The following is a 14190-nucleotide window of genomic DNA, read 5'->3' as shown; positions in this document are numbered from 1 at the left end:
GAGAGAAGCTCTCGATGCGAGGCGGAAACACGTGTGATCTCGTAATGATAGCAATACACATTGAGGTTCCCAGAACGTGAAGAAGAATTGGTGCCGAAAGATTTTGTGACGGTAGAACGCAAGGAATCGTCAATCAATGTGAGTTAACATTCACTATTTGAGCACGCTGAGATGCATACAGTCACATGCCACCCGATCCGCGAAATTAGGAGAACGTGATAGTTATGCAGCGTTGAGAATCTCGGAGTCCCGAATCGAACATTCTATCTCGATGTCCATGCGCCGAGAAGCCTTAGAAGCTTGAGATCCGTATTTTCCAAGCTCGGGATCACGACCCGCACTTCGCGATCCGATGGTAGGAGAGAGAGGCTTCGATTTCTGCACTCTTGCCGGGACTTGTTCATGTGGGCGCTCGGATCGCAGCCGCTGATTGTCCTGTGATACTCATCGCGTTTTGTCGGAAGCCAGAACGCTGAGTTTCGACTCCAGGCTGTCAGTCGCTGATGGGATTCCGTTCTCCCTCGAGGCTCTGGTCGGCTCTCGGTCCGAACTTCACATCCCATGTCATCGGTTATGGCGCTCGGTGAGACATGCCTAAATTCTCTACGTTCGATCCACAGACGATGTCAACAACCATGCTGACGATGAATAAAAACCCACCGGACTCCAAGGTGGGCGAGTTCCTGATTCCGTCGATGCAAGCTCCGCGTCGAAGCCTGACGACCAGAAGCTCAGAGATGAATTATGTGGCTGTTTTGACGGAAACTAGAGCCACACGAAGCGCCAACGAAGGCTTCCGTTTGTTACTGGCCTCGGCGAAACACGTCGTGAGTGGCGTGAAGCCTCACGATGTGATTAGCCCTGTCACTCTGCTGACCGAGCTCGCGAAAGTCACCAGCCTGCTCGATGGATACAACGAGATTCTCGTTGATGAGTTATTCAAGTGCAATATACTCGCTCTAGAAGACGCGATCCTAACCTGCTACCTCAAACTACTAGTGGAGATGGCTCGATCCAATAGCTTCTACCACGGTGAAGTCTGTCGCCTTCTCCTCAGGGCTCTGACCACCATAGAGAGCGAGGACGCTCCAGAGGAGAAAATCTCGCAGATTCACGGATCTTTCCAGACCATGATCAAAGAATTGCCCCGGTTTTCGGAGAGCCTCCTGAAACAAATCAGCCGAAACCTTCCGTTCATGACGAAATCTTGGCAGTCACAAGTACACTTCTATCGAAGTATGTTGGAGTTGGTGGACTACGTGCCCGAGGAAGTCTCTCTTGAAGTTTTGTCGAGACTGATCCATAAAATAATTGACTTGGACTGTCAATGTCCGAAGGAGGAGATGGTGAGCGAGGACGATGAGACGCAATTCAGCATGGAGACCGCCGAGGATCACGCCGTCAAAGAAATGAAGCACTCGTTAGGAAATACATTCGACAGACTGATGGAAGTGTTCTTCGAATACATCGACAGGCACGTAATCGACGTCGATGATCTCAAACGAACCTACCGGAAGTTTTTGACCGTTTTTGACAAATTCATCCTCTCGACCTACAAGTGTCTCCACATCCAGTTCCTTCTTCTCTACATCTGTTCCAAGCGGCCCGTAATCACCGACCATTTCATCGATTTCCTTTGGCACAAAGTCCAGAATCCGAACACGCCCGTGGTTTTCCGACAGATCGCCGTTTATTATCTGGGGTCGCTGCTCTGTAGATGCTCCTTCATTGGAGTGGGAACTCTTAAAGACAGTCTGCTTCTGATGACGCGATTCCTGCACAGCTACGTCGCCCAGAGTAGTTCCGCGCAGAGCTTGACTGTTGATCTCAGCAAGCACGGTACCTTCTACTCCGTTTGCCAGTCTGTTTTCTACTGCATTGCCTTCCGCCACAAGGAAATCATCGAAGGAGACGATGGTTTGGGATATCTTCAGAGATTGAACTTGGAGCAAATCGTGACTTCGCCCTTGAATCCATTGAAGGTGAGTCCTTGGTGGCCGACACCGTCGAGGGACCGATTCTCGAGGCACCCGAGCCACTGAACGATGGCTCTCTCACTCTTACCATATTTTTCACCTACAGTATTTTTTTTTGTTCCCAGGTGATTTCGCCAGCTGTCGGCATCCACTTCGCTAACGTGACTCGACACTACCAGGTCGTCTACTGCTACGCAATTTTCGAACGTAATCAGAGAAGCGCGCTACCGATGGCAAACCCGGGCAACCAGAAGCTGGATGTTTATTTTCCCTTCGACCCCTACGTTCTGCTCAGATCGAAACGTTTCGTGGAGCCGATATATCGGGAGTACGTGGACCACCTCAAATCGTCTGTTGATGAAGATCCTGAGCAGAACAATAACTCCTCCTCAGATAGTGATGGTGAAGATGACGAAGACGAAGAGATGGTTTCTACGTCGCTCAAGTCAGCTGCGGAGAAAATGTTCGCCTACTCTGTATCACCAGGTTTCGCTCATTGATAGGGGACTGTGTTATTTAATCGGATTGTGCACATACATATTCGGGAACCGCCCGGTGACAGGAAGTTAGCGCAAGGCGTTCGCAGCCTGCGGTGCGACAGCGAGCCAAGCCGCGATATTTCGCCTCGAACGATCCCGCCAGAGGGAAAAGCTGTTGAAGGAATCGGCACTTTGAGTCGATTTCTGAAGTCTTCCCGAGCGAGAGCTTTTTCCGGAACTGGTTTCTGAGGTACAATACCAGATCGGTCGAGCGAAATGGGAACGCGTCTTGCCGGGATTTCGCAATAAACACGCGAAACCTATGATTTTTGTTTTCTCTAACGAGAGAAAATTTTTCTCAATCATTCAACTGCATGCTATATGTAGGTGATGTTCTCGAATGAAGGCGTTGATCGATAATGTTATATAATGAGCTCAGACCCGGAGACCGATGAGGAAGCGGTGCCAATCGCTGTTGTCTGAGAAGCTCATCCCCAGAATCATTGAATGACTACGAATCTTCTGCAGCTTTGATCTTTATTATCGAGAAAACGTCCTGCTGGCGTCCGTTTCTAGAGTTGTTAAAAGAATGAGATATCATTCGAAAAGGAGCAATTGTCGCGCTTACAACTGGAGGCATCCGTTCCTCTCAGAGGACTTTGCTGGGGTTCCTTAAATTCGATCGACTAGACCAGAACCCCGGACTGCTCACCGCCGGGGCTGAAAAGTATAAGATTCTTGGTTTTCCAGTAGACAGGAGCCATGGAAAACGCAAGGGACCAGATGTATGGGACGAAGAACTCTTCGGGCTGAGTTTCTTCGACGTAGCGGAATTTCAGTTCCGGGAATTTGCGAAGCCGATCTGAGCTCCACAGCATCGAAGCCTCTTGAATGAGCTGCGTCACTTGAGCCTCGGATCTTTGATGTCCTTGCGTGGCCTGATCGAGTTTCGTGGTAAAAAATTGTATCACCGTGTCTATATTCTTTATGACATCTATGAACGCATCCTGCATGCCGATATGTGAGAACACCTCGCTCTTATACAGAAGACAGTACACTAAATTTGGATTGTGTTTGAGCTGATGCGACAGGCAAGAGTTGATAATCTCAAGCATGAGACGCAGCATTTCCTCGCAGACGCCCAGGTCGAGCGAAACCTCGTTGTGGGGCTCGCTCCCCTCCTCCATTGAGGCGATTTGTTCCTGGAGCCTGTGGTACCTCTTGCCCAGGATCTGACAGAGGGAGACCATCCGCTGGGCTGCGTACGGATGCATCCGACTGAAGTGGGCTGAAGTGTTGGCGAGCGCTGCGAGACAATTCGTGTGGAGGTATCGGTCCCGAGCGCGAGTCATATTGTAGTGCATGGTGCGGATAACGACCAGTATAAATAACGAGCCCAGGTTGATATCGCCGACGTTCCGTTCCGAGTACCAATCGACGTGGTGGAGAGTGACGTCTTGCAGCGTCTGCGAGAACAGGTCGTCCTCGGACAGGATCAGGAGCACAATCAACGCCATGTAAACATGATAGGAACTTCGGTTTTCCGCCTGGTAGAGAACTTGGAGGATCGGGAGAACCATGTAGTCGATGTTACTCCGCGATAGAATGAAGAGCTTGAATGTGTGATTGTTATGTAGGAGCATGTAGAGGAGCAGCATAGCCGGTGCCTCGTTCAGGTCGCCGCAAATCACCTCGAGCAGCCGTTGACCGTTGCAGACAAAACTGCATACTCCGGCTCCTTCGACTTGAACGGATTCGAGACCGAAGGCAAACAGATGTTTACGGAACGGATTCATCACCGATTCGGCACCGGTGTCCGTGCAATGGTTCGTCAGGATCAGAAGTGTGACTAAGGCGATTTGCGATAGGACGGCTTCCGGTCTCTGGTCGCTTGGTGTGGGCTCAGCCACCGAGACGCCCAACGCACCGAAGAGACCCACGGCCAGGTCGACGATCAGACTGCCGCCTTGAGATCCGTTTTGATCGTAGAAGTTCGGGGGATTCTTCATCTGGGCCATGTAGGCTTCAACGAGGTATTTAGTCAGACTTGCTGAGAGCAATTTACACTGACCCGACATTAACGTAGTGAATATGATCGATGTGTGCGAAGCTCGGGTCGAGAACATCTGTTGAGACATGAAAACCAGGAGCGTACAGAGAGCTTCGACGTGAAGGCTGTACGAGTGCCGGCTCAGCGGAACCTTCACCAAAATCTCGATCAAAGAGAACAGGAAATAGTCCAGCAGCCTCTCTGGTTCTTCGTCTGGCTTTTCGGCGGACACCAATTGTTTCAGGAGGGCGTCCTCCGTCAGTGTCTCCATGAGGGCTTTGGAGACGCATCGGAGTACGAACAAGAGCCGCTCTGTTTGCCAGAGGAACGCGGGGCTCTGCTCCGAGATTGGCAACGCTGCGATTTCGCGAACTCTCCCGAGGAATACCTGTATCAGCGACGACAAGTTATTTGACTGAGGGTTGAACTGGACGAATCGATCCAGGTGGCCGCGCACCGCTGCTGTCAGAAGCTCATCGTCCCGCTTCGTCCGAGGTATAGGAACCGTGTAGGACATGAGTCCGTTCCAGAAAGGGTCGTTCGAGCATATTCTTTCGGCCGAAGCCAATCGAGCGAGGTTTTCGTTCGTGCCGAGCTCCGCCACGCTCGATGCGCCGGAACCCATTTCGGCCGGAGGGAGCACACCACACTGCCGTATTCTAGTCCACGTCAGCTGTCAGAAGACAGTTTAAACCGAGCGACTTAGTACGAGCACGGCATTCCGGCCCGCTTGCTCCGCGCCGGACTCGAGACGCACTGGTAACTGTCACGGATGCAGAAGAAGCGATAGAAAATCAATCGCACACGCCGGTCCTCCCGATAGAATTCGATGCTCCGAAGAAGACTTTTTCCAAGTCTCTCCCACTCCGTGTTTTGGCGAAGGTCCGTCTATCTGTGGTTTCACCTTAAAACGCGGAACTTATCGAGCCCCTCCGATTCCGACGCTTAACGTTAGGGAATAGAAACACACGTGCTCCTTGGCGCGAGTCTGAGGGGTCCCCGAGCGCTCTTTCTTCGCTCCGCGACTCTTCCCCATTGCAAAGAGTCAGATTCTGCGAGCCTTGAGGAGAAGTCAATGATCCTGAGATCGTCGTGGGAGACATAAGAATCCGCTTCGCGGAGCGTTCACTGTTCCGAGGGGTATTCTCGATAGCGCTGTTTCCGAGGTGCGTGGCGGTGTTGACTGCTGTCACTCTCCGGGTTTCGTCAGGGATCGCACGGCAGGTATGGGGAAAGCTCTCGAGTTCGAGTTTCGCAGCTTCATGTCCTTGCAGATGGCGGAAGAGAAGGGCTCCAGTGGTGTCGAGGAGGAAATTTTCAAAGATCTACACGCAGATGAAATGGACGACGAGGCGAGTACGAAACTACCTGGATTTTTCCATAAGGAATTCAGAAGTGAGATCAGAGTCAGTCCGCTAGATTCGGAGTCGAACCGGCGCCTGAAGCGAGAGTCCGCGCAAGAGAGTCTTTGGGCTCCCAAGAGAAGAACCCGCAGAATCCCGTCGATAGTGGTCGTCCGCTCCTAACTGTCGCTCGCTTCGATCAGGTGATGAAGATCGAGAGTCTGTGCTTGAATTGCCGAGAACAGGGAGAGACGCGGCTTCTGCTGACGAAAATCCCTTTCTATAAAGAGGTTGTCATCATGTCATTCCATTGCGACCACTGTGGATGGTCGAATAATGAGCTTCAGAGTGCATCTGCTATCCAAGAAAGAGGACAGAAACTAGACTTGACAGTCAGGTAGGATTCGATCCGAACTTCCAGCCCGGCGTCTGCTGGATTCCAATGGATAAGCATTAAGAAAGAAAAACAAGGAAAAATCACATGTACACAGTAAGAAATTGAGGTATTCTGCAGGTACAAGCGAGACCTGAATCGTCAGGTGGTGAAAACAGAATACGCGTCGCTGACGATTCCGGAAGTGGAATTCGAAGTCGCTGAGAAGTCTCAACCTGGCCTGGTGACGACAATTGAAGGCTTAATAGATAGAGCGATCCAGGGCCTCTCGCAGACGTTGGCAAGGGCTGATATCGACCCCGAAAGCCGGGAAAAAATCAATCAGTTCATCATTCGCATAGACAAGCTGAAGGAGGTGGAGCGTCCATTCCATTTCATTCTGGAAGACTGCTCAGGAAATTCCTTCATAGAGAATCCGTATCACCCCGAGAAAGATCTGCAGCTGGTCGTCTCGCATTTCTCGAGGAGCGCCGCACATAATTTGATGCTGGGCCTCAATCCCGAAACGGAAAATTCAGCATCGAAATTCACAGAAGAGCTCAGGGACGAAGTTCACAGTTTCCCAACCCAGTGCCCAGAATGTCGCGCTCCAGCTGAAATCAAAATGAAACTTACAGATATCCCTCATTTCAAGGAGGTAAAACAGCCGAATATTCTCCCATGATGTTTGCGCCACGATTTTCCTTGGTCATCCCCTCGCATGAGACCCGGAGGAATATAGAAAAGTGAGCCTTCCTGAGCCTCAAAGATTCTTCTTTCCCAGGTTGTGATCATGGCCATGGTGTGCGAGGCGTGTGGGCACAAGACGAATGAGATAAAGTCTGGCGGCGGAATCGAGTCTCTGGGTAAACGGATCGAGCTGCGACTTGAGCGTCCGGAAGATTTGTCGAGGGACGTTTTGAAATCAGAGACCTGTTTGCTGGAAATCCCTGAACTGGAGTTCGAGGGCGGCTCAGCTTTGATAACAGGTGCTTACCCCTAAGCAAGCAATTATGCAATTAAGCAAGCAAAATTCGGACTGTTTGCCCCGGCGAGGCTTCATCGATATTCACGGAGGATAATCTTCGATTCGTGTGTCACAGGCAAATTCACCACAATCGAGGGTCTCCTCGATGACCTGATATCACAACTAGGACGAGACAATCCTTTTCTCCAAGGAGACTCAGCCGAAGGTGACCGAAAGTCGAAACTCGAGAAATTCCTGAGCCGCCTGCATGCAATCAAAGTCGGTGATGAACGGTGAGCCTGGGGTCGAACTGGAGGCGGAAATGATGAGCTTCGAAAGACCAGGGATAGATGAATTTCTTTCTATTAGGTGCACACTCGTCTTCGACGATCCTTGCGGGAACTCTTATGTGCAAAACCTCCTGGCGCCAGAACCGGATCCCCAGTTGAAGATCACGCAATACGAGAGAACGTTCGAACAGAACGAGGAACTGGGACTCAACGATATGAAAACTGAAGGCTACGAGAGGGACGAAAAGCTGGCCGAGCCCCCCGACTGATGACGGCGAGGAATCAATAAAGCATTGTATTTCCCGTGTTCATCTCGAGCTTTTCCTGGAAAATCCCCAACTATGTAATCACTGATCGATATCTTCATTCAGGGTATCAGCGGTGAACGAATATTCGGTATCTGTTCCTTTCGGTGGAGTTACGCAAGGCATGCAACCCGGTGGGACCCGTATCGGGGATAGGAGCGTGGCCGAGGCGGTTCTCGAACTAAAATTGGAATTTTTCGAACGAAGATGTCGAGGTCATTCGAGTTGAGGCCCTGATTCTGACTCGAAAGCCCAGTTCGATGAATTCCCATCGGAATCTTGAGCCGCTCGAGTGCTCTGCCGACTGAGGGCTCCGACAGCTGTATCAGGCGGACCCGAGTCGCTCGCAGGAACGGCTCTGGGTCCGAGCCTCTCTTTATCATGTTTTTGTCATTCCGGAACGAGAGGACAGTTGCTGTGAACGATTCCAGACGTACTGTTCTAATAATCAAAGTCTTTATTCACTCGTAATGAGTAGTTTCTTCCTATCTAAGTAAGTAATTACATTTTCTCTGTTCATTTGGTCTCTCGGTTTGGAGATCATTCAGAGATATCACATTGGGGCATTCTCGAGCGTGGTATTTGGGACAGAGTTTGGAACATCTTCTGCATATACAATCGTCGGATGGTTCGTGGAATCCTTGAGTTTTACAGAGTAAATGATGAAAGCCGTGTACAGCGAATCTAGTTACAATGTGTCGGTTCGTCCTTCCCGGACGTACTGTTCTCTCGAGCGTCTCGACGCAAGGATCGCCGCAGCCTCGAGCCCCCCGGAGGCCCGTAAGCAATCAGTCGCCTGCTCGAAGCACTCCTGGAGCATAATAATTGCAGCAAGTCGGAGAAATCGGCGAAATTCCTGTGCGAGATGCTCGTCTCGTGGAGCCGAGGCCTTTCTCAGACTCGCGGCATATCTGCCAGAATTCTCCAAGATGTATGATCACCCGGGCAGAAGAATTCAATTATCGCAAGCAGATATGAGCGCTTGAAATGTTATATTAGCTGGGGAATCCCGATAGGGTTCGCCTCACCCCTGCTTGTGATTCAAGAACAGATCATCGACATCATTTCCTTCAATCTCCAGTCAGCTGATCCCCCTTTCAGAGAGGAGCTTCAACCCGCGTTCGATTCTGTAGTACGCGGTTCCCCTTGGGATCACATAGATGGAGTCCTGCACCTTCCCTGATATGTTCAAGTGCAAGCGTACGGCACGCTCGGCGTAAGATCGCGGGAGCGAAGTTCAAGGACCAGTGACGTGTGGCAAGAACGACTGACAATCCTCAATTGAATAATGAAGTGAACGACTTGGAGATCTTCATCCGAAGGTATGTTAAGGTCCCGAACGAGAATGTCACTTCGGTCGTGTCTCTTTCACTGTTTGCGAATCGCATGTTGCTTACGCAAGGAGGATTCAAGGAGGCACTTTGAACGGAGCTGAGTCCTTTCGAGCGGCGTTGACTCGATGTTGGTGACCATATGGGATCTGAGGGTAGACCAAGTTTCGCCCGCACAAGTCAGGAAATGAGACGGAAGCCCATACTGGGGAATCAATCTCATTGTGCAGCTCCCAGCAGCCGGCACCCCTTCCACGGCTGCAGCGGGGAACAAACCTTTTCAATATCTATTGATTTCCAGATATCTATGTTCAATATCTATTGATTTCCAGATCGCTCATCGGGATTCGACAAAAAATGACCAACTAGAGTGTTTTCAAACGCTACGGGTGGAATTGACAGTATGCTGCATCGGCAATGACGTGACCGAATCCAGCATCTGGCAGGGTGAGCTTTCAATTGTGTGGAGTTGTGTTTAGGGGATGTTGGTGTTCCGTCCTGAACAGTGATCGACGGAGTCGCATACGGTCATGGTGGGTTTCCGATACGATATGAATTCCGAGCTCCACTGGTCTACATTATACCTCATACTGGAGCATCTGGGCACATTGACGTGATGCTTCCAATGCCGTGGGAAACTCCGAGGGCGGCACAATTCGACATTATGATAATGGGTACATGGGTCTCTCGCGAAGCCGAGCTATGACTCATCTTACAAAAGCTAAGAATCTCCGATTCTCTCTCTGAAGATGCTCCAGACAAGATGCCTTGTGGCCTTGACTTTGGCGACTTCTTGTACGCTTACAATAAGGGCGAACATCAATGTGTTTCTAACAAAACCAGGGCGGTATGATCGCCGCTACGGGGCTTTCGATGACACGGAGCGCCTGGAGATGCTCGAACGCACAAGGTAATACCACCCTCCCCGGTGGAGGACAGGAGATCCATATCCGGATCATTTCGCGCATTAGACGCGCTCGAGAAACCAGCGCCTTAATCTGAATAGTTTTCAAAAATATCCGCTTCTCCTTTCAGGGAGATGTTTACATTCGCCTACGACTCTTATATGCAACACGCGTTCCCGGCAGACGAGCTTAATCCCATAGACTGCTGCGGACGAGGTCCCGATCTTTTACACAGAGACAATATTAACATAAATGACGTACTCGGCGATTATAGTCTGACACTGGTGGATTCCCTGAGCACGCTTGCTGTGATGGGGAATCATTCCGAATTCAAGAGAGCGGTAAAGCTGATACTGGAAAACGTATCCTTCAGCAGGAATAACACAGTCCAGGTATACGCTCGAGAATAATTATGGGCGGAGGACGCATCAAAGTCGGCCGAAATGATCCACCTCAATTAAAGATAATCAGGAATTTATTCGTTTAGTGATATCGCTCCTCCCCGATTCTTACGCCCAACAATTAATGGTCTATGCAGGTTTTCGAAGCCAATATCCGTCTTCTTGGGTCGTTGTTGAGCGCCCATCTCTTGATAACTGACCCGAACAAGCATCTCGGTGATCTGACCCCCGCTGGGTACAACGATGAGTTGTTGACTTTATCAAGAGATCTCGCGAACAGGTGAATACTGGAGTTGGGACAAGGTCTCCTGCATCACCATCGATAAGAGTGTGTTTTTCTGCTCGATTCCAATCACGTGCTCCCCTTCCAGATTGCTGCCCGCATTCGAAGGAACCTCGACTGGAATTCCGTTTCCCAGGGTGAATCTTATTACAGGTACGGGGCTTCTGGGAATGAGTTTGCCCTGATTTTCGATGACCTTGCATTTATATTGACGATCGCCGTCCGATTCCCGCAGGCGTTCCGACGAACTGCTCCACTCAAACGTGCACGGCGGGGGCGGGGAGCCTTCTTCTCGAGTTCGGGGTTCTGACACGGCTTACTGGAGATGTCGTGTTCGAAAATGTTGCGCGCCGTGCTGTCAAAGCTTTATGGTTGAGAAGGAACGAGCAAACAGGTGCGACGAATGGAGAATCTTAGCTTGTGGAATGGCTGCCCGACGGATCCCCGATTGAGGATGGCAATCAAGCTAAAGGCTATGCTCATGGGCGTCTCCCCTCATTTCCCCTTGCAGGACTTCTTGGAAACGTCATCGATGTCCATTCTGGTCAATGGGTGGGGACGCTATCCGGTATAGGGGCTGGCATGGATTCCTTTTTCGAGTATTTGCTCAAGAGCTACATATTGTTCGGGGATCGAGAGGATTACGTTCGTTTCAATGAGAGCTATTCACTGATTAAGAGGTGAGCGGATTTTTGGGGTTCTTCAGGCCCTCGGCATTTATTGTTTCTAGTCGTATGTATAAAACAGCGGGAGAAATCGGCATTGAAACCTGATCTTGGTTCGCGAAGGTACATGCGTAAAGGGAGACTGGAGTGCAATGCTGGCTCCGGTGATCATCCTCTTTACGTCAACGTCAACATGGCCAATGGGCGCACAGCAACCCTGTGGATCGACGCACTCCAAGCCGCATTCAGTGGGGTCCAGGTGAGCCATTCAACATCCGTGCACGGCCTCTCCCGGAGTTTCGATTTCTTCTATTGAGACTCCGAGTCTGGGAGCCGACCCTTGGATACGGAGCCCTCAGGTGGGCATCCCGGCTAGGGGGAGGTCTTCCGTTCGATTCGAGTCCGGTGACTGAAAGTCTTTCGTATCCATAGGTCCTGGTCGGCGACGTAGAGGAGGCGATATGTTCTCACGCACTGTATCACGCAATTTGGCGGAAGTTCGACGCTCTCCCCGAGAGGTGAGACCTCCGGAAGCCTCTGGCGTATGACTAAGTTCCATCGAACGAGATCGACATTTTCGATTCTTCCAGATTCAATTGGCACTCCATGAATGCTGACGTACACTTCTACCCGCTGCGACCTGAGCTAGCTGAAAGCACATATTTGTTATATCGAGCGACCAAGAATCCTTTCTACCTCCACGTTGGAAAAGAAATTCTACACAGCTTGAATACTTATTCGAAAGCGAAATGTGGTTACGCGACGATCCACGACGTCCATGACAAATCTCTCGAAGATCGAATGGAAAGCTTTTTCCTCTCGGAAACTTGTAAATATCTCTACTTGCTCTTTGACTTCGAGAACCCCCTCAACAGTCCACGTGCTCCGAGCTTCATTTTCACAACCGAAGGACATATCTTCCCGGTGATAAAAGATCTGCGCACAGCCGTCGACGGAACATCCAACCCCGCGCTGAAACCTCCCGCCGAAGATCCACCCTCGACGGATGAGATCCTTCTGTCGAAAGTTAACGCCTCCATTGGCTGCATGAAAGTTGATCAAGAGCGCCAATACTTGCTGCCCTTGAAGCATGAGTATCTCACCCAGGTGAGCACGTCCCTGGGGCTTGACATATCTCTGGGCAGCGAGGATTTTCTCTTGGGATGATTCCCTCTGGAGCCTCGAAACAAGACGCATTCCCGAATAAATCAATGATGAATTCGTGCCGATTGCTCCATGGACTCTCTCGCGAGTCAGACTTCCCCAAAAGAATTCCCACATGAGGATTGTGAGTGAGCCTGTTTTTAATAAATGGTGCGCCTGAAGAAGCGCTCGGAACTCGATGAGCATTACTTCGGATTGAGAGAGGCTGAAAACTTGAGACGGATTCCACCGAATCCGCCACAACCCGACGGAATTATTTTTTATCGAGGGAGACCGGATACCACGGACTCTTAGCCCTCTCCGAATTCTTGAGAAGACCGTCGCTCTTCGGGAAGTCCTCGAAATTCGTCCCACTTCAACGCCGCGGCGAACCACTGCGATGGGCTCCATCGCCGTTCTCCTGCTCCCCCCCCCATGTCATGCAGTGCCGTTTTCCGACGGAGCATCGAGCAAACACAGCAGCTCGTACGCGAAAAGTCAGGACTCACAGGATAGGTCCCATGCATGATTACCTAGCAATCAGCATGAGACCCTTCACCCACCCAAGCGGCTCAGAGGACGGGGATGATTCATGAATCTGATCTCTGGAACCCGACCCTGGAAGGAGCTCCGCCGCGATTCCCATACCATAGAGAAAAGTTCCTCGCCGCGAAACCGGAGAGGATGCTCCACATTTTTCGTGTCCTGAGTGCAGAGGAAGTGCCCGAGCCGCCGCACGTTCCTTTCATTCCGTAACTTCACCGCATGATTAGATTGGGTCAGTAACGTCCCGGGTGAGGTACCTCCGTGGCTGAGGGTCCGATTCTCGCTCCTGACAAACGAGCGAAAACCGTGGGAGCACATCTCCAATAAGGACTGGAACCTTCCCCCTCGCTGACACTTCAGTTCCACGGATCCAAGAAGGTGCCTAACAGCCTGTGAGAGACTTCTGCCGTGAAGGCAGAGGACATCTTATGCCAAATGCCAAGTATCTCTTCCTTCTTGCTGTCAGTGAGGATATAATTCCAATGCTCCGAATCAAATGTCAGACGTTTCGAAGAGAGATCTGCGGTAGAGTCGCACTGCGCTCCCGACAGCTCAACAATCGATGTCCTGTGTATCTCTCCCGATTAGGAGAACTTTTCCTGACCATCGCGCCTCCCAGCACCGTGGTCAGTCCAGCGCAGAACGCGGAGGAGCCCGCCGTCGAGACAGGGAATCTAACTTCTCCGAAATTCGTGATATTCGCAAACGCATAGTCTTGATGTCTTGATCCCCACGCTCTCGATGTACTCGTATTTAGATTGCAGGCAGAGATCATCGAATCCTAGGTCCCCTACGCTGAGAGTAGAGATATCTTAGTTCCAATCAACCTGGCATTTTCTCGCGCAGAGATGAGCCCGAATTCTCGTCAGGAAGAAAAACCTCCACACCGGCAGTACCATTCCGACCTCACAGTTGAAATTCGAATCTAGCAGACAGCCACGGAGAGACAAAATAACAACATCAACACAGCAGCCAAAAAAGAAAGTGAGGGTCCACTCTCCTCTGGTCTGTCCGTTTCGTAAGGTTGCTGCTGCCGCTGCTACTGCTCCGACGTTTTGTGGGACGAGCAATGTACGACTGACGGAGTGCTCACTTCTGCAAGAATCGGCCCTGTTTCTTCAGAGGTAGCGATC

General features: G+C 50.8%; 4 protein-coding genes across 4 annotated transcripts; 3 read left to right on the top strand and 1 right to left on the bottom strand.

The window, feature by feature from the left end:
- The first annotated feature begins 590 nt into the window (after positions 1 to 590).
- Positions 591 to 2529, top strand: Tif-IA (RNA polymerase I-specific transcription initiation factor RRN3 homolog Tif-IA). Its single transcript, XM_003740845.2, has 2 exons — positions 591 to 1982; positions 2102 to 2529. The coding sequence occupies exons 1-2, from the start codon at positions 591 to 593 to the stop codon at positions 2474 to 2476; spliced, it is 1767 nt and encodes a 588-aa protein (XP_003740893.1). The 3' UTR covers positions 2477 to 2529.
- Positions 2530 to 2987: 458 nt separating this feature from the next.
- LOC100899355 (dymeclin) lies at positions 2988 to 5370 on the bottom strand. Its single transcript, XM_003740844.2, has one exon. The coding sequence runs from the start codon at positions 5128 to 5130 to the stop codon at positions 3142 to 3144; it is 1989 nt and encodes a 662-aa protein (XP_003740892.1). The 5' UTR covers positions 5131 to 5370; the 3' UTR covers positions 2988 to 3141.
- Positions 5371 to 5448: 78 nt separating this feature from the next.
- On the top strand, positions 5449 to 7775 carry Zpr1 (zinc finger protein Zpr1). The gene is made up of 6 exons (XM_003740831.1): positions 5449 to 5857; positions 6052 to 6245; positions 6363 to 6879; positions 7006 to 7210; positions 7325 to 7481; positions 7558 to 7775. Exons 1-6 carry the CDS (start codon positions 5732 to 5734, stop codon positions 7745 to 7747), a joined length of 1389 nt encoding a protein of 462 aa, XP_003740879.1. The 5' UTR covers positions 5449 to 5731; the 3' UTR covers positions 7748 to 7775.
- Positions 7776 to 8445: 670 nt separating this feature from the next.
- Positions 8446 to 12693, top strand: LOC100899213 (ER degradation-enhancing alpha-mannosidase-like protein 1). Its single transcript, XM_003740843.2, has 10 exons — positions 8446 to 8484; positions 9864 to 10024; positions 10150 to 10411; positions 10558 to 10700; positions 10792 to 10856; positions 10939 to 11097; positions 11215 to 11383; positions 11492 to 11627; positions 11801 to 11886; positions 11959 to 12693. Exons 1-10 carry the CDS (start codon positions 8446 to 8448, stop codon positions 12533 to 12535), a joined length of 1797 nt encoding a protein of 598 aa, XP_003740891.1. The 3' UTR covers positions 12536 to 12693.
- The last annotated feature ends 1497 nt before the right edge of the window (positions 12694 to 14190 follow it).

This window comes from Galendromus occidentalis, unplaced genomic scaffold (assembly GCF_000255335.2).
Source record: "Galendromus occidentalis unplaced genomic scaffold, Mocc_1.1 scf7180000077087, whole genome shotgun sequence".
Taxonomy (NCBI): Eukaryota; Metazoa; Arthropoda; class Arachnida; order Mesostigmata; family Phytoseiidae; genus Galendromus; species Galendromus occidentalis.
The sequence above is the reverse complement of the archived record's forward strand: the minus strand, read 5'-3'. Positions and strand labels throughout refer to the sequence as shown.

Coding starts and splice junctions, on each gene's coding strand:
- Tif-IA (XM_003740845.2), top strand. CDS start 591: ATGCCTAAATTCTCTACGTTCGATCCACAGACGATGTCAACAACCATG. Junction 1,983..2,101: donor CGCCCTTGAATCCATTGAAG/GTGAGTCCTTGG, acceptor TTTTGTTCCCAG/GTGATTTCGCCAGCTGTCGG.
- LOC100899355 (XM_003740844.2), bottom strand. CDS start 5,130: ATGGGTTCCGGCGCATCGAGCGTGGCGGAGCTCGGCACGAACGAAAAC.
- Zpr1 (XM_003740831.1), top strand. CDS start 5,732: ATGGGGAAAGCTCTCGAGTTCGAGTTTCGCAGCTTCATGTCCTTGCAG. Junction 6,880..7,005: donor ATATCCCTCATTTCAAGGAG/GTAAAACAGCCG, acceptor CTTCTTTCCCAG/GTTGTGATCATGGCCATGGT. Junction 7,482..7,557: donor ATCAAAGTCGGTGATGAACG/GTGAGCCTGGGG, acceptor TCTTTCTATTAG/GTGCACACTCGTCTTCGACG.
- LOC100899213 (XM_003740843.2), top strand. CDS start 8,446: ATGAAAGCCGTGTACAGCGAATCTAGTTACAATGTGTCG. Junction 10,701..10,791: donor TCAAGAGATCTCGCGAACAG/GTGAATACTGGA, acceptor CTCCCCTTCCAG/ATTGCTGCCCGCATTCGAAG. Junction 11,098..11,214: donor GAGAAGGAACGAGCAAACAG/GTGCGACGAATG, acceptor TTCCCCTTGCAG/GACTTCTTGGAAACGTCATC.